The sequence below is a fragment of the Canis lupus genome, chromosome 33, assembly GCF_011100685.1.
Source record: "Canis lupus familiaris isolate Mischka breed German Shepherd chromosome 33, alternate assembly UU_Cfam_GSD_1.0, whole genome shotgun sequence".
Classification (NCBI taxonomy): domain Eukaryota; kingdom Metazoa; phylum Chordata; class Mammalia; order Carnivora; family Canidae; genus Canis; species Canis lupus.
The window spans coordinates 4643868-4659049 of record NC_049254.1 but is presented as its reverse complement, the minus strand read 5'-3'; the positions used below and the strand labels follow the sequence as shown (position 1 = coordinate 4659049).

General features: G+C 34.8%; 1 protein-coding gene across 20 annotated transcripts in view; it reads right to left on the bottom strand.

The window, feature by feature from the left end:
• EPHA6 (EPH receptor A6) overlaps positions 1–15182 on the bottom strand; it is an 872069-nt gene that overhangs the window by 448516 nt on the left and 408371 nt on the right. For 19 of the 20 annotated variants that reach the window (XR_005383133.1, XM_038582514.1, XM_038582517.1 and 16 more), the window contains one exon: positions 6698–6853. The exons of the other annotated variant lie outside the window; for it this stretch is intronic. Coding sequence is in view for 18 of the 19 variants with exons in the window: in XM_038582514.1 (XP_038438442.1) it covers positions 6698–6853 (156 nt within the window). In the remaining variant the exon portion in view is untranslated. The remainder of the gene's footprint in view (positions 1–6697; positions 6854–15182) is intronic. 20 annotated transcript variants of the gene reach the window in all.

Below are 15182 nucleotides of genomic sequence, written 5' to 3'. Positions count from 1 at the left end.
CAGCAAGCAGAGTATGGGTGCTTGAGTGAACATCCCCATAACCACCCAGAAGTAGGGAACCTGAGCAGGGAAGCTGAAATGAAGAACACTCTCTTCCTGCATCTCAACACACTACTTATTCTACTCAAAATAAGAATGAGAGAATCATGACTTTTTTAAGTTGCTAATTATTCCAGCAATAAAGAAGCCATTTTACAATATTAGCTTTAGAGCAAAAGTAAATCCAACTTTTACACATTCATGTCAATCCTGGTCACTGTATTTGAAATACAAAGATAAAAAAAAACATATTTGCCTTTATATTAAGAATGAAGTTTGAAACAACTATTTTTACTCTCAAGATACTTGATTCATATTTAGATGACCAAATAAAGAGAAATCCTTAATGATGTCTATTAGAATTACCAATAAATATATGTGTGTGTGTGTATATACATGATTTACATTTTGTGTTTTGAACTTTTCTAAGTGGGTAACATAAATGTTTGTTGAATATGTTAATCTTCCAGCACCTGTTCAGTAGCTTTAAAAAGATCCTATTGATTTAAACACATGAGAAACATCAAAGTAAAAATGCTGTAACAGTGTAATTATATTTTGTCTAACTTTTCATGCACTCATATGTTAGACCCTAGTTTATTTCTTTTGATCCTTTCATGCTCTGTGCCTTTCCTGCTGGATAAGTACTTTCTTAGTAATTTTATTTTCCTTTGTTTCTTTAACCTCAGTGATTACTTTTCCCTTCTGGCTTGGAAAAGCCTTAGATAGTTATTTTGATAACAGATTTCTTGGCAGGCAGTGGGGTCTTCTGTGCTCTCAACTGCTCTCAGAGGCAGCCCTAATTGACCAAGACCTGATAGTAAGGAGTGTCCTCTACAGCTCAACCTTTAAAGCGTGAATATACGTTAATTAGTCACCTGAGGAAAAAAGGTAAGAATTTATGAAATAGATTAAAAAATCTAGAGGAAACATTCAGTATTCCATTTTAAATTTCTTATCCATAATTTCTTTTACATATTTTGCAGCTCAAGCAAAAAGGACACAAGGAAGTTTTAAAAATCAAAAAGGCCTAAACTCAAGTACGTTGCTGACATAACTGGTTAATAGGGCTGTTTGAGATATCCTAATCGAGTTAAAATTAGAGGGAGAGAGACAGGCCAGGGCAGGACTTCGAATGTTCTTGTATTAATTCTAATGAGTCTGGCAAATAGGAATGGACTTCGAAAAACCTTAGGCGGAAGTGGTAATACAATCAAGGTTTATTTTTGTTTCTAATAGTTTGGAATATTTGGAGGTATGGAAGACAAAGAAGGAGATTTTCCAGGATATTATTAAATTAGCCCAAGGGAGAGGTGAAGACCTCAAATAAAAGGACAGGCTAGGAACTGACAGGAAGTAATGGACAGAAGAAATGCTAAGAGGTAGAACTGATAGGACTTGTGATTACTACATGTTAAAGTCATTGCAGGAATTACGATTCCAAGCTTTCTGGCTTAGATGCATGGGTAGATGAGAATTCACCAGGATAAGGAAATAAAGCTGGGGTGGATGACCAGGCTGAGAGAAAACAATAAATGGGCTTTTGCAAGTTGAACTTGAAATTATTAGTCTACTCATTCATCTAATATTTATTTAGGGCCGAGTATCTAGTACCTACATACTATTATTCGTGCTGGAGATAGGAGAGAAAGAACATCCATGATCTCATGGGACTTATAGTCTAGTATGGCTAGAATGATGATAAACTAATAAGCAAGTGTCAAATAAATCAGATATTTCAAGGACTGATATAATCCATAAGAAATAAAAAGTGTTATAAAAAAAGAATACTGGAAGGAATTCTGTTTTTGAATGATTGATCAGGAAGTGCCTGTCCTAAAAGCTGTCATTTGAGCTGAAGGGCAAAAAGAAAGCAGTCATAAGAAGACCTTGAGGGAGAGTATTTCAAGTAGAAGAAACTAATGGCACCAAGGATGAGAACAAGCTCAGTATGTTGGAAATCCATGAGTTTAATAACCAAAGGGAATATGGTATGATATAAGGTCAGACATTTGGGCAGACTTCCACAGGACGTTTATGCTGTAAAATCTCACAATTGGTTGTCTAGACAACTTTGGACTTAGGAGAAAAGCTCAGGATATGAATAAAAACATAGGCACCATTCTATTTACAGGTGATGTTTGATGGCATGAGAATGAGAATGTGAAAACACAAGAAAGCAAAGAAAGGAATGTGAGAAAAACTAACATTCAATGAGTAAGGAAAGGAAGAGAAACCATCAATGATGACAAATATAACGGTGAGAAAATTAAGAGGGTAAAGGGGAGATTACAATGCCCTAGCATAGAAGGGAACAGATAGTTGTAAGAAACAGAGAATGATTAACAGAGTTAGAAATCATGAATAACAGGACAAAAATATTTCTAACACAAAATGGCAAAGATCATTGGTGGATTTTTCTGACATAGTTTACTTGAAGAGGTAGGGAAAAAAATCTGATGACTTTCCTAGAGTGAAGAAAAAAAAAATCTGAATACAGTAGAGTAAAAAGTAAATAAAAAATAAACAGCCATAGCCAATAAAGACTGCTTTTTCAAGATTTTTTTTTTCTTTTTGGAAGAGAAAAAATTTTGAACTTGGAGTATTCTTTTAATGATAGAAGTTTGAGTACTTACACGTTTTAAGGAAGGAGTTTGTGGAAACAAAATGTGAGAAAAGTAAACTAACAAGAGCAGGCCCAATAGAAGACTGAGGATCAGGCCACCCTCTTGCCCACCACCATTAGCTTTGAATATGAGGCATCTTTTTTTCTTTAATTGTAGCCATTGGAAATACCTAAAAATATTAACGTGGACACTTCTCCAAAGAAGAGAGATAGCAAAGAGCATGTGAAAAAATGCTCCACATCACATGTCATCAGGGAAATACAAATTAAAACAACAATGAGATTCTACTACACACCTATTGGAAAGGGCCGAAGTCCAGAACACTGACGATGCCAAAAGATGGCAAGGATGTGTAGCAACAGGAACTCTTGTTTTTATAGGTGGGGATTCAAAATGGTAGTTTGGTAGTTTCTTAACAAAATTAAACATACTCTTACCTATGAACCAGCAGTCATGCTCCTTGGTATGAACCCTAAAGGAACTGAAAACTTACGTCCATACAAAACCTGCACACACGTTTATAGCAGCTTGTTCCTAACTGTCAAAACTGTGAAACAATCAAGTTGTCCTTCAGTAGGTAAACAGATATTGGAACTGCGGTCCATCCAGACAATGGAATAGTATTTGGTACTAAAAAGAAATGAGGGATCCCTGGGTGGCGCAGAGGTTTGGCGCCTGCCTTTGGCCCAGGGCGCGATCCTGGAGACCCCGGATCGAGTCCCACGTCGGGCTCCCTGCATGGAGCCTGCTTCTCCCTCTGCCTATGTCTCTGCCTCTCTCTCTCTCTCTCTCTCTCTATCATAAATAAATAAAAAATAAATAAAATAAAAATAAAAAGAAATGAGCTATCCAGCCATGAAAAGGCATGGGGAGGGGGGGATCTTAAATGCACATTAGTAAGTGAAAGAAGCCAATCTGAGAGTCTGCATACTATAGGATTCTAATTATGTGACATTCTGGAAAAGGCAAAAGTATGGAGACAGTAAAAAAGATCAGTGGCTGGCAAACGTCAGTGGGGCCCAGAGGAGTTCTAGGGCAGTGAAAATACTCTGTATGATGCTATAATGATTGATGCATGCTCTAACGAGCCCACAGAATGTACAACACCAAGAGTGACCCCTAATGTAAACTGTAGACGTTAGGTAACTGTGATATTCAAATGTAGGTACATCAGTTGTATGAATATAGCACTCTGGTGGGGGACGTTGATAAGGGGAGAGGCTGTGCATAACTGGGAGCAGGGAGGCATATGGGGGTTTTTCTATATTTTCTCGTAATTTTTTTGTGAATCTCAAACTGCTTTAAGAGAATAAAATCTAAGAGAATAAAACTGCTTTTTATTCACATAAAAACGTTTTAAAATCTCATATATCTTATATATGTTGTATCTCAAGATTATGAAATAAAAAGACATATATCTCTACGGTGAAAACCCAAAGAAATCATAAAACTCGTACTGGTGAAGTTACATTTATAAGGATTGTTGTTATTGTTTTGATGATGGCACTAATGAGCAAGGGAAGACTTCTTCGGGTCCTTAAAACCATATCAATTATATGACCACATACTATACCTACATATAAAATCTTTCCCTACTACGCCACTGACTCGCCAAATGTCCTGGTTTGTCATTTCCAATATTTTGTCCTTCACTTTCTTTTAAACTCACACATTCAAAATCTCTAGGCCCCTGATACTAAGGAAAAATCTGCCTCCTTTTAAATCCGTGGAAGATTCTGTGAAAGCAGTTTCAAATTCTAAGACTGACAAAAACACCAGGAAGTAGTGCCACTGACTGCTAACTGACCCAAATTCTGACCTTTAAATAACACACTATTGGAACAAAGGTGATAAAGAATGTCTAATTCTTATATACATGATCCAGAAGTTAAGAGAGTATGTATCTATTAAAATTTGGCTTTTACTTGTGGTTAATGAAAGACAGAAAAGAAAATAGCACAGAGAAGCCATGAGAAGGGAACCTCCCGAGGCTGCCCTAGGGAGATCTCACTAATGTTTTCACCTTTTTAAGGAGGGTTTTTTTCTCTTTTAATCTCTGATGGCAACACAGCACGCCGTTCTCTGTCTAACAATGGCCAGAATCAAACCTTTCTCCACTTCTATTTAGTATAGCTGCAGGCTAGCGGGGCCGTGATGAGCATGGGATGATGTACGGAAATACTAAATTATCGTATTGTACACCTGAAACCAATATAACACTGTACCTTAACTATACTGGAATTAAAAAATAAAAATAAAAATGAAATGAAATGAAAGAAATCAGCTATGAGTAGGAGATTAATAAAGACGATGAAACACCAGACAGACCATTAGAGTTCCCTGGTAAATGATATCTATTGATTAAAATAAAATTGAAACATATAAAAGATTAAAAAATAAAAACATAATTTATAATACCAAGCATAAAAAAGGAAATTCTTTTAAAGGAAAGAAACATCCAAGAAACGTAAAACATTAAGCTGATAAGGACACATATCTGATTCAATGGCGGACTAGTTTACCAGGTTCTTAGACCATGTTGCCTCCAATATTTATTTTCTTAACCAGACTCTCACTCACTCCAAAGAACTGCAAGCCAACCCTGCTCCCTTTCCTTCAATTTGTCAATTGTCTATTTCTGGCCTCATAAGAAAGTAAAAAGGAAAGTTCTCCTCTATCACTTACCTAGAAGTTCCACTCAGTTTCTGATACAGGTTTTGAGAAGCAAAACCTTTTTTGCCTAGCAGTACTATAGCCAGATGAAGTTCTACCTAAGCTGGAATATGCTGCTCCCAATATAATAAAATAATATACAGTAACCGTGAAAGAAGAATTACATGAATATAGTAACAGCAAGGTTTTCCTGTTAAAAATGCTTTCCATAATTAGGTGAGAAGTAATATTTCAAATTTTCCTTTTTGTATTTACTAACTTAAAATATGTTGCCAGTTTAAAAAAAAATGCCAGGCAGTAATTTTCCCAGGCTGAAATTTTCTGAAGAAAATAGTCATTCAGCGTTTATAATCAGAAAGTAAAAATTATACTTACTAATGAAGTGTTATATTGTTATTAAATGTGTTCTATAAAAATATTTTATATTAAAGTCTGTAGTAACACAGATAAATCTGTAGACTGGATCAGTTAAAAGAAACAGCATATCACTATTGTCTCTAAGGAATATGTAACATTACATAATTCTTAATCTATTTTTGCCTTTATGGAATTACATAAGATAAGCAATAGTTTGGCACCAATTCATCAAACAGAAGGGCAAATTTTCACTGTAATATCTTACTTACGTATTTAACAAGAATTTTACAGCTACCTAAGAGGTGACATTTACTTTTGCATAGCTTAGCAATGCATTAATAGATTCACTTTTACTTTTTAAATGTATGGCTATTTCATAATACTTCATAATAAAAGAGTACAAATAATTTAAAATTCTCAGTGCATGCATTAAAGTGACCTTCATATTTAAATTTAATATTTTATTAGTTCCAACCCAAAAATCAGAAAGTGAAAGGTGAAATGTGGACATACTCTAAAACACTTTCCTTTAAAGACAAATGTCAAGGAAAACTAGAACTTTTCTGCAAAGCAATAGCACAGTGACTTTTAAAGTTCCATCTGGAAGCTGGCCCACCCACTAACCTTGTTGTCCCTAAATTATGTACCTTCAATGGACAAGGGTGAAGCAAAGAACAAGTTTTGTTTATAAATCCCTAGGTAGCCTTAAATTGCTTTAACTTCATGAGGACAGATTATGGTTGGGAAAAATATGCAGGGCCTCAGACCAGTGGTTGGATCTGCATGCTACGGATCCATGTGAATTTTGAGTAAAGGCATTTCTTTGCAAGCAGATGAAAGCTAACTATGCTGAGAAAAAAGAGAAAACTTTTTTCTTCACTGTTATCAAAGACAAATATAATGTTGCCACAGGATTTTGTATATCTACTTTTTAAAACAATTTAGAATAAAGAGACCAAAGGGCTAAAAACAGGATTTCCAAATGCAAAATATAGACTTACTGGTACATGCCATAGAAGGTGGATCTTTTTCAGCTCGGAAGTAACCCTTTTCACACTGACAGACAGAAGTTGCTTCCATGTAGGTTAAACTGTGGGGAGGGCATTTAGAACATTTTGTGTTTCCAGCAAATGCTTTATAGAATCCTGGTCTGCAAGCTATAAAAACAGGGAAAAGAATTTTTTTGTTATTGCTGCTTATTTTATTTGTACATGTACAATGTATTTTAATCGACACACATTTGATCTCAAAAGTTCAGTGTCACGTATATGCAAAAAAGGCAATATATGTTAATATTAATAATGAAATTAGTTATTCAAAATCAGTAACATAATGGTGACTTCATATTTAGGCTCGGGTTGCTAATTTTAAAAAATATACCTGAAATACACATACACAAAATAACAATAATAACAGTGTGTGGGAATGCCCCTAACTGGCAGTGAGGGAAATGATTTTGTGCAGTTGTAGGAGACAGCATTAAATAACATTGAACCACACTGTGTAAAATGTATTTGCATTCCATTTTTCCCTTAGTCCTTCTGAGTACTAAAGGAGAAAGACCCAGCATGGTGCTGGTATATCTTAACACCTATCCTATTGGTGAAAATTTTTTTTTGGACAAAATGAAAGCTGGCTTTAAGTTCAGAGACTTTAGCAAGCTCTACCTATAGTTTGTTAACACTGATTTATTTTTAGATGTTTATTTTTATTTTTTACTGTAAACAAATTTTTGTTTATTATATTGAGATAATTCATTTAAAATTTTTGAATTCATTTTAAAAGTGGATAGACAAAATATTAAGTAAATAAGATACATGTGCTATATACATATGGCAAGAAGCATGGAAACTGTAAGTAAATAAATTTTCACAAAAAATCATGAAAACGAAATGTAAATGATGAAATGTTTTATCAGGCCACATTTTCTCTTTGCTTAAACCCATGTTGTCATTTACAGGGTACTTTTTCACAGGAATGTAAGATCTAGAAAAAAGATTCCAGTGCTAAGTATGCATCCAAGGTCCTGAATGTTGAAGGGGTAGTTGTTTCTTTCTCAAAGAAACTACTGCTGACCACTTTCTAAATTAACATTGTTACACAAAATAAAGGAAGAACAATCTTCCAGTAACAAGTATTATGTGAAAAATGTTTTAACAAACCTATTGTAATCCAATACATATACACAAAATGCTCTATTTAAAAATACACAATAAATAACAATAATGAATGACAATCCCTTGATTAGGCTTCTGTTTATAAATTCAGGAAAGAAAGAAAAAAAATGCCTTTTTTTGAGGTAATTCCTACCTACAGGAGTCCCAATATAGTAACTATTTATCTTACCCGAGATATATATTTTAATGACTATTCCTGAAGATCTAAATTAGTGCAATTTGATACATACCAAGAGTATACTATGTACCACTGACTCCTTCTCTAGGAGGTGTAAACCACAAAAAGTGGCGCGCACACACACACACACACACACACATAGACACATAGAAATGTACACAGGGGCGCATATGCAATAACGACTATTTTTGATAATTTGTTTTTATAATAACACTATATAAACAACATAGTAATTCAAGGGAAGTAATATGATCAATTCTGTACAGTAAAATTACTTTTATAAACGTGGATATTCACTATCAATGAAGCTATAAGTGGTGATACACAAATATCAACCACAGTCTCTCTTAATGGCTGATAAATTAATTAGTAACCAAATGAGCAATCAATAAAAACAATGTATCATCAAAATATTTCTCTAAGACTGTCAAAATTCAGTGTATGTCAATAATATGTACTCAACCCCTAACATTTCCACTAACATATTCTTTAAAAAAATTTTAGTTACTAAATTTAATCTTATTGATATAGTAGTTACAAAACAATGTATTGTAAGATATTTAATAAATCTAGCTTATATAAATTTTTAATAAAATAATTATTTTCTATTAAATTATGAAGTTTAAAATAACTTAATATATTCCATAGAATACATTTGTGATACTCTGGCAAATAGTTTTAAATGTTGAACCCAACTAGAAATTTAATCATATCTTTATCTTCTCTATTACAGTATTTATAAACCTAATAAACCACACAATTTATAGAGAGTGTGCACATTTAAGTGGGGAGCTTGCACTCTGCATATTCCAATATTATTTTAAATAGAATTTAAATATTATTATAAGGGCCTTTTGAAATAAGACCATCTTGAAATAAATTAAGTAGGGATGTGAACACTATAGAACTATACTAAAGTTTATTGCATGTCCAGATACAAACCCTACAAGACATAGAAACAAGATCTGTAAACGCGTTTCTTTCTGTTATCCGTGATTCAAATCTCAGTCATAAACACTGTCTAGCATATAAAGTAGCCTGCCTATCACTTTATTTTGTGCAAACAAATAACTGTTACCTTTATTTTCTTTGGTAATTAAAACCCCAAAATTTGTTTATTTATTTACTTAAAGATTTTATTTATTTATTCATGAGAGACACAGGCAGAGGGAGAAGCAGGCTCCATGCAGGGAGCTGGATGTGGGACTCAATCTCAGGACCCTGGATTATGACCTGAGCCAAAGGCAGATGCTCAACCCCTGAGCCACCCTTAAAACCAAAATTTAGATGATTTATCTGAAGTGTTTTCAGCTAATTTGTCATCTCCTTTCAGAATTTTGAAGTGCTTAAAGCAGCTCTTAAAATACTTAGAATAGCTCAGTGATATTCAAATTGTAGAGACAGACTACAATTGGTCTCAGCACCCAATCTTGCCTATTTGATTCTGTGAACAGAAGAATCTTCTAAATTTCTTTCCAATAGTGTTAAAAAGGTAAATTGAATTTAAATAAAATATTTTTTAAAACATATATATTTATAGTTATACACATATATCATTTAAAATCTTGTAGGAGCCACATTAAAAAACGAAAATGAGGTGAAATTAATTTCAATAATATATTTTATTTAACACAGTATATCCGGGCAGCCCCTGTGGCCCAGCGGTTTAGCGCTGCCTTCACCCTGAGGTGTGACCCTGGAGACCCGGGATCGAGTCCCACGTGGGGCTCCCTGCACGGAGCCTGCTCTCCCTCTGCCTGTGTCCCTCTCTGTCATGAATAAATAAATAAAATGTTTTTAAAAATTAAAAAAAATGCAACACATTCAAAATATTATCATTTCAACATATAATCTAACTCTTGAAATAGTTTACATCATTTGGGGTGTTTTGCACTTTTTGTACTAATTCATCCGATAGGCATTTTCCATGCACTGCCCATCTCAATTCACCCAGCCCCATTTCCAGCGCTCACTCACCTCATGTGGCTGGTAGCTACCACGCTGGAGAGTGCAGTTTTGATCACAGAAATCTGTTCATTATATCTCCCTGCTGGGAAAAACTGTGATGACTTCCCAACATCGTTATGTTAAAGTTGAAAACAGACTGGATTGCCAGCTCCCCTGTGGCTTGACCCTGCCGACAGCTCCAACCACATCACATGGAGTTGCTCCCCTCTCAGGCTCCCTCATGGAGGCTTGGCCCTTCTACACTCCATCCTCTACCCAGCAGGCAGGGATCTCCTCAGAAGGCACCTGAGGTCACATTGTCACTGGGCTCCAAGCTTCCAGTGGCTTTCTGTTTCTCCTAGAGTAAAGCCATTGCCCTATTAATTGTCTCCTTGGCATTGCCTGGTTTTGCTCCCTCTCCTTCCCTGCGACTCTGCTTGTCATTAGTTCTTTTTCCATCATGTGCTCTGCGCCAGCCACACTAGCATCCCAGGATCTTGCATGGAAGCATGCTCCTGCTACTGGGCCTGTAACCCTTGCTCTTACTCCCCATCTGCACAGTTTGCTCCCTCCCTTATATCGGAGTTTTTGTAGCAGTGTTATCATACTAATGAAGCCTGATTCCCTTTTTAAACTGTCCCTCCTGCTACTTCCTACCACAGTATTTTATATTACCCTCCGCTCTTTTTTCTATCTACAAGGAACTTAACATCTGACACTTGATATGTTTAATTTTTTCAAGCTATTTCCTTCTAAAATGTCTGTTAGGGCAGAGGTTTTTGTCTCTTTTGTTTCCTGAGGTGTCTCTCCAGGGCCTAGACCAGCTCCAGACATTATGTGGCCCTCCCTCAGTATTCGGTAAATGAATGAGTGAATGACTTGCTAAATGTCTCCTTTAATTTCTATGAATGTATCATGATATTTCTTCTGCTTGGGCCTTTTCTTCCATTGAAAATCTCTTTTCTCCATTCCACCCCATGACCCAATCATCCTGGTAACTCCTGATCCTCTTTCAGGTCCTCCTTCTTTCTGACTTGCTAGACTGCTTTAGTTTCTCCAAGCACCTGTGACTTATCAACAATAGTGTATACCTGTTGGTTCACAGACTAGCACAGTGCATGGAAGGCAAGGAGGAGAGACAGAAGAAAGAAGTAGATCACTCCAGATTGGCAGGTGGCAGGTTTCATGAGCAAGGGAAGTGACATATGAGGCTTGTTTGGGGGAAGCTGCAGAATAAATAGCTCCTTGCACCTGCCCTTCAGAATCTTAAAAGTTTATACAAAGGCCTTAAATGGGTTGAGTCATTATACTATTCAGATGGTCCCAACAACACCTCTCTCAAGGCTCGATCCTTGAAATGGCTCCCACGGTGGGAACCATACACAGATCATAGAGTTCAAAGACAAGAGAGGGGTTGAGGAGCCTCCAACTGCCAGGTCCAGCTGAAGGGTCAACCAGCTGCGGTCACATCCTCTGTTACCTGTTCAGCAACACCTTGGTGATCACGTGTTTAATGGCTGTAAACCCCTCAAGGGATGGCTCTGATAACATTTTGAGATATGAGAATCCTCAAGTGATTATCATAATGTAAGTGTTCAATACATATTTTTTTTCACAGTATGAATACTCTGCTAATTAAACTCCTGCAGGTGATTATGCATTTCTTCTCCATGTATGTTTTTTTTCCTTTTTTAAAGATTTTATTTATTTATTCATGAGAGATACAGAGAGAGAGAGAGGCAGAGACACAGGCAGAGGGAGAAGCAGGCTCCTCACAGGGGACTTGTCGATCCCAAGTCTCCAGGATCACGCCCTGGGCTGAAGGCAGCACTAAACTGCTGAGCCTCCCAGGCTGCCCTGTATGTTCTGATCATAGCACAATTCATCTTACTATAAATTTGTGGGTTTTGTTTTTGTCTGGGGCTTGCTAAATTACTATAAGAAAGGGATAGAAACATTCAGTAAAGATTTCAAGAGTGATTCAATTGCAATGCAAAACTAATAATTCTAATATCTCAAGGTAAGCTGACTGTTAGAAAAAATCTTTCTAGGTAAAATTGTCCACATGAATTTGAATCAGAATATTTTGCATACCACAAAAAATACAAATACACTTTAGATATTTTGGTACTGCAACTCTCAAACTTATCTCTGATTTGAAATGTCTGTGTACACATCGAAATTGCCTTTAAAAATATTAAAATGTTGAACTTATAAAACATGTTTGGATTGTTAAAATATTACCCTATTTTAATACTAAGGTTTAATATAATATTTCATTTCAAGACATAGGATTATTCTCTTAAAATAATTGGAAAGCCATTGTTCTAGGTAGTTACATTCTCTTAATGTAGCACACATTAATGGTATACCACATATATTTCCTTTAGCCTAGTCATATTAGATCATAACCATCTTGTCACATTTATCACCTCATTTTCTTGGAGCTGCCACAAGTCAGACATGGGCATATATCCATAATACTTAGCCTACTACAAGTATTTCATTTTTACACATGCTTAAAAAAATTTAATGAGTGAATGAGTAAATAATTCACTAATGTCTAGTATGAAATTACTAGAACTCCAAATGTAATAATCATTCTATATATCTATTTGGTTAGTGATTTCAGATTTTATTTGTATTTCTGTTACACATGGGATATCAGTACCTACGTCTTGAGAACTTTTAATTTTCTTTTTCCTTTCAATTACTTCTTTATTTATCTATTTATAGGGAATGTAAAATTCATTTCCAAAAACAAACCACCCTGCATAATTTGGACATACATTGGAATAGTTTCCGATGTATATCAATACCACACAAAATACTGTTAGAAAGCTAAAGATTATATGATGCAGTGATTTCTAATTTGTTTCTTTTAGAAAGAGTTATTTGAGGGGCACTTGGGTGGCTCAGTCAGGTAAGGGTCCTGGGATTGAGTCTACACTGGGCTCCCTGCCCACCAGTGAGTCTGCTTCTCTCTCTCCCTCCACCCCTCCCCCTTGCTCGTTCTCTCTCTCTCTCTCTTCTTTCTCGCTTGCTCTCTCCCAAAATAAATAAGAAAAAAATTTTTTTTAAGTTTTTAAAAAATAAAATTCGAATTTAAATGTTCAGTTGAAACTTTCATTTTCTACAATGATTTTTGAAGTATCTATTTAATTCTATATTAAAATATTTATGATTATATAAATGATATCATAACATGTATACTCTATATGGACTTTTTTTTAAAAATGTCATTTAGAAATTTGGCTTATATCTACCTTTTCTTCCACCTTTCCTCTTCAAAAATGACTTCCTTATATGTCACCACATTGATGGGAAGATATGTGTACTTTTGTATGTATGATCACAAGAATTTATTATTGTTAATTTTACAACATTGGGACAATAACTATATAATTTACAGTTTTGTTCTCAATTACTGACTATATTATGAAAATATCTCCAGGCCAATGATTATGAATTAATTCTTTATAATGTGCCTACAGTATTTCTACCAACAATCTCCCAGTTGTGGGAACCTCTTTCTAAACTATGCTGCAATAAATATCCTTGTTATAATGCTTATATTTCAGTTCCCAAGAGTGGGGACTCTAGGGTAAGGTATGTTTTTTACTTTTTTAACACATATTTCATGTATTATATGAACACGAACAATTTCATGGGTTTTGTGTTTCATTCCTAAACATTTCTAAAAACTCACAACAATGTAAAAGAGCACCCTAAACTTGCACCCTACTAATCCCAGTAATTAATATAAATTATATTTTACCTTTTGAAAATACGTGAAGTTAAATATCATTGTTACTTTCATTGAAGTTTCCTGATGCCTGTAATGTTGTACATTTTTATTGGTCATTTGCTTATACTCGTTTATGCATTGCCTTTCATATCCTTGTTTGTTGTTTCTATTAATTTATATGAGTTGTTTATTAGCAGTATTAAAGTTGTATTTATCACTTTTATTATATACATTTTTCAATCAATCTTATATTGATTTTATGAACAAAAAAAGAAATAAAGACAATAATCCCATTCATAATAGCATCAAGAATAATAAAATACATGGGAATAAACTCAACCAAGAAGTGAAAGATCTGTATAGTGAAAATTACAAAATTTAATGAAAGGAATTGACAAAGACACAAACAAATGAATATCCCATTGCTTGTGGATCAGAAGAATTAATTGTTAAAATGTCCAAACTACCAAATCCATCTATAGATTCAATGCAATCACTATCAAAATCCATGACATTTTTCACAGAAATAGAAAATTCCTAAAATGTGTATGGAACCACAGAAAAACCTCAAATAGGGAACCCTGGGAGGCTCAGTGGTTTAGCGCCTGCCTTTGGCCCAGGGCATGATCTGGGGAGTCCCAGGATCGAGTCCCACATCAGGCTCCCTGCATGGAGCCTGCTTCTCCCTCTGCCTGTATCTCTGCCTCTCTCTCTTTCTGTATCTCTCATGAATAAATAAATAAAATCTTTTAAAGAATTAAAAAAAATAGCCAAAGTAAGTCGGAAAAGAACAAAGTTGGAGGCATCACGTTAACTCCCTGATTTCAAACTATACTGAAAGACATAAGTCATCAAAGCATAAGAATATACACACAGACCAATGGAACAAAACAGAAAGCCCAGAAATAAACTCTTTCATATATGGCCAACTAATATTGGAGGAGGGAGCTAAGAATATGCAATAAGGAAAGGAAAACATTTTCAATAATTGTTATTAGGGTAACTAGAGAGCCACGAACAGAAGAATGAAATTGGCTCCCTATCTTGAACAACTCACAAAAATTAACTTGAAATAGATTAAAGATTTAAACATAAGATTTGTAATTACAAAGCTCCTAGAAGAAATCATAGGGCAAAGCTCCTTGACATTGGCTTTGGAAGAGAATTTTTTTGATATGACAACAAAAGCAGAAGCAACAAAAGCAAAAAACAACAAATACAACTTCATGAAACTTAACTGATTCTGCACAGAAAAAAAAAATCAACAAAATGAAAAGGCAAACCATGAAATGGGAGAACATATTTGTAAACGATTTAGATTTAATATTCTAAATTTATAAAGAATTCACCCAATTCAACAACAAGAAAAGTAACTGAATAAAAAACTGGTATAGGAACTGAATAGAAATTTCTCAAAAAAAAAAAAAAAAGACATC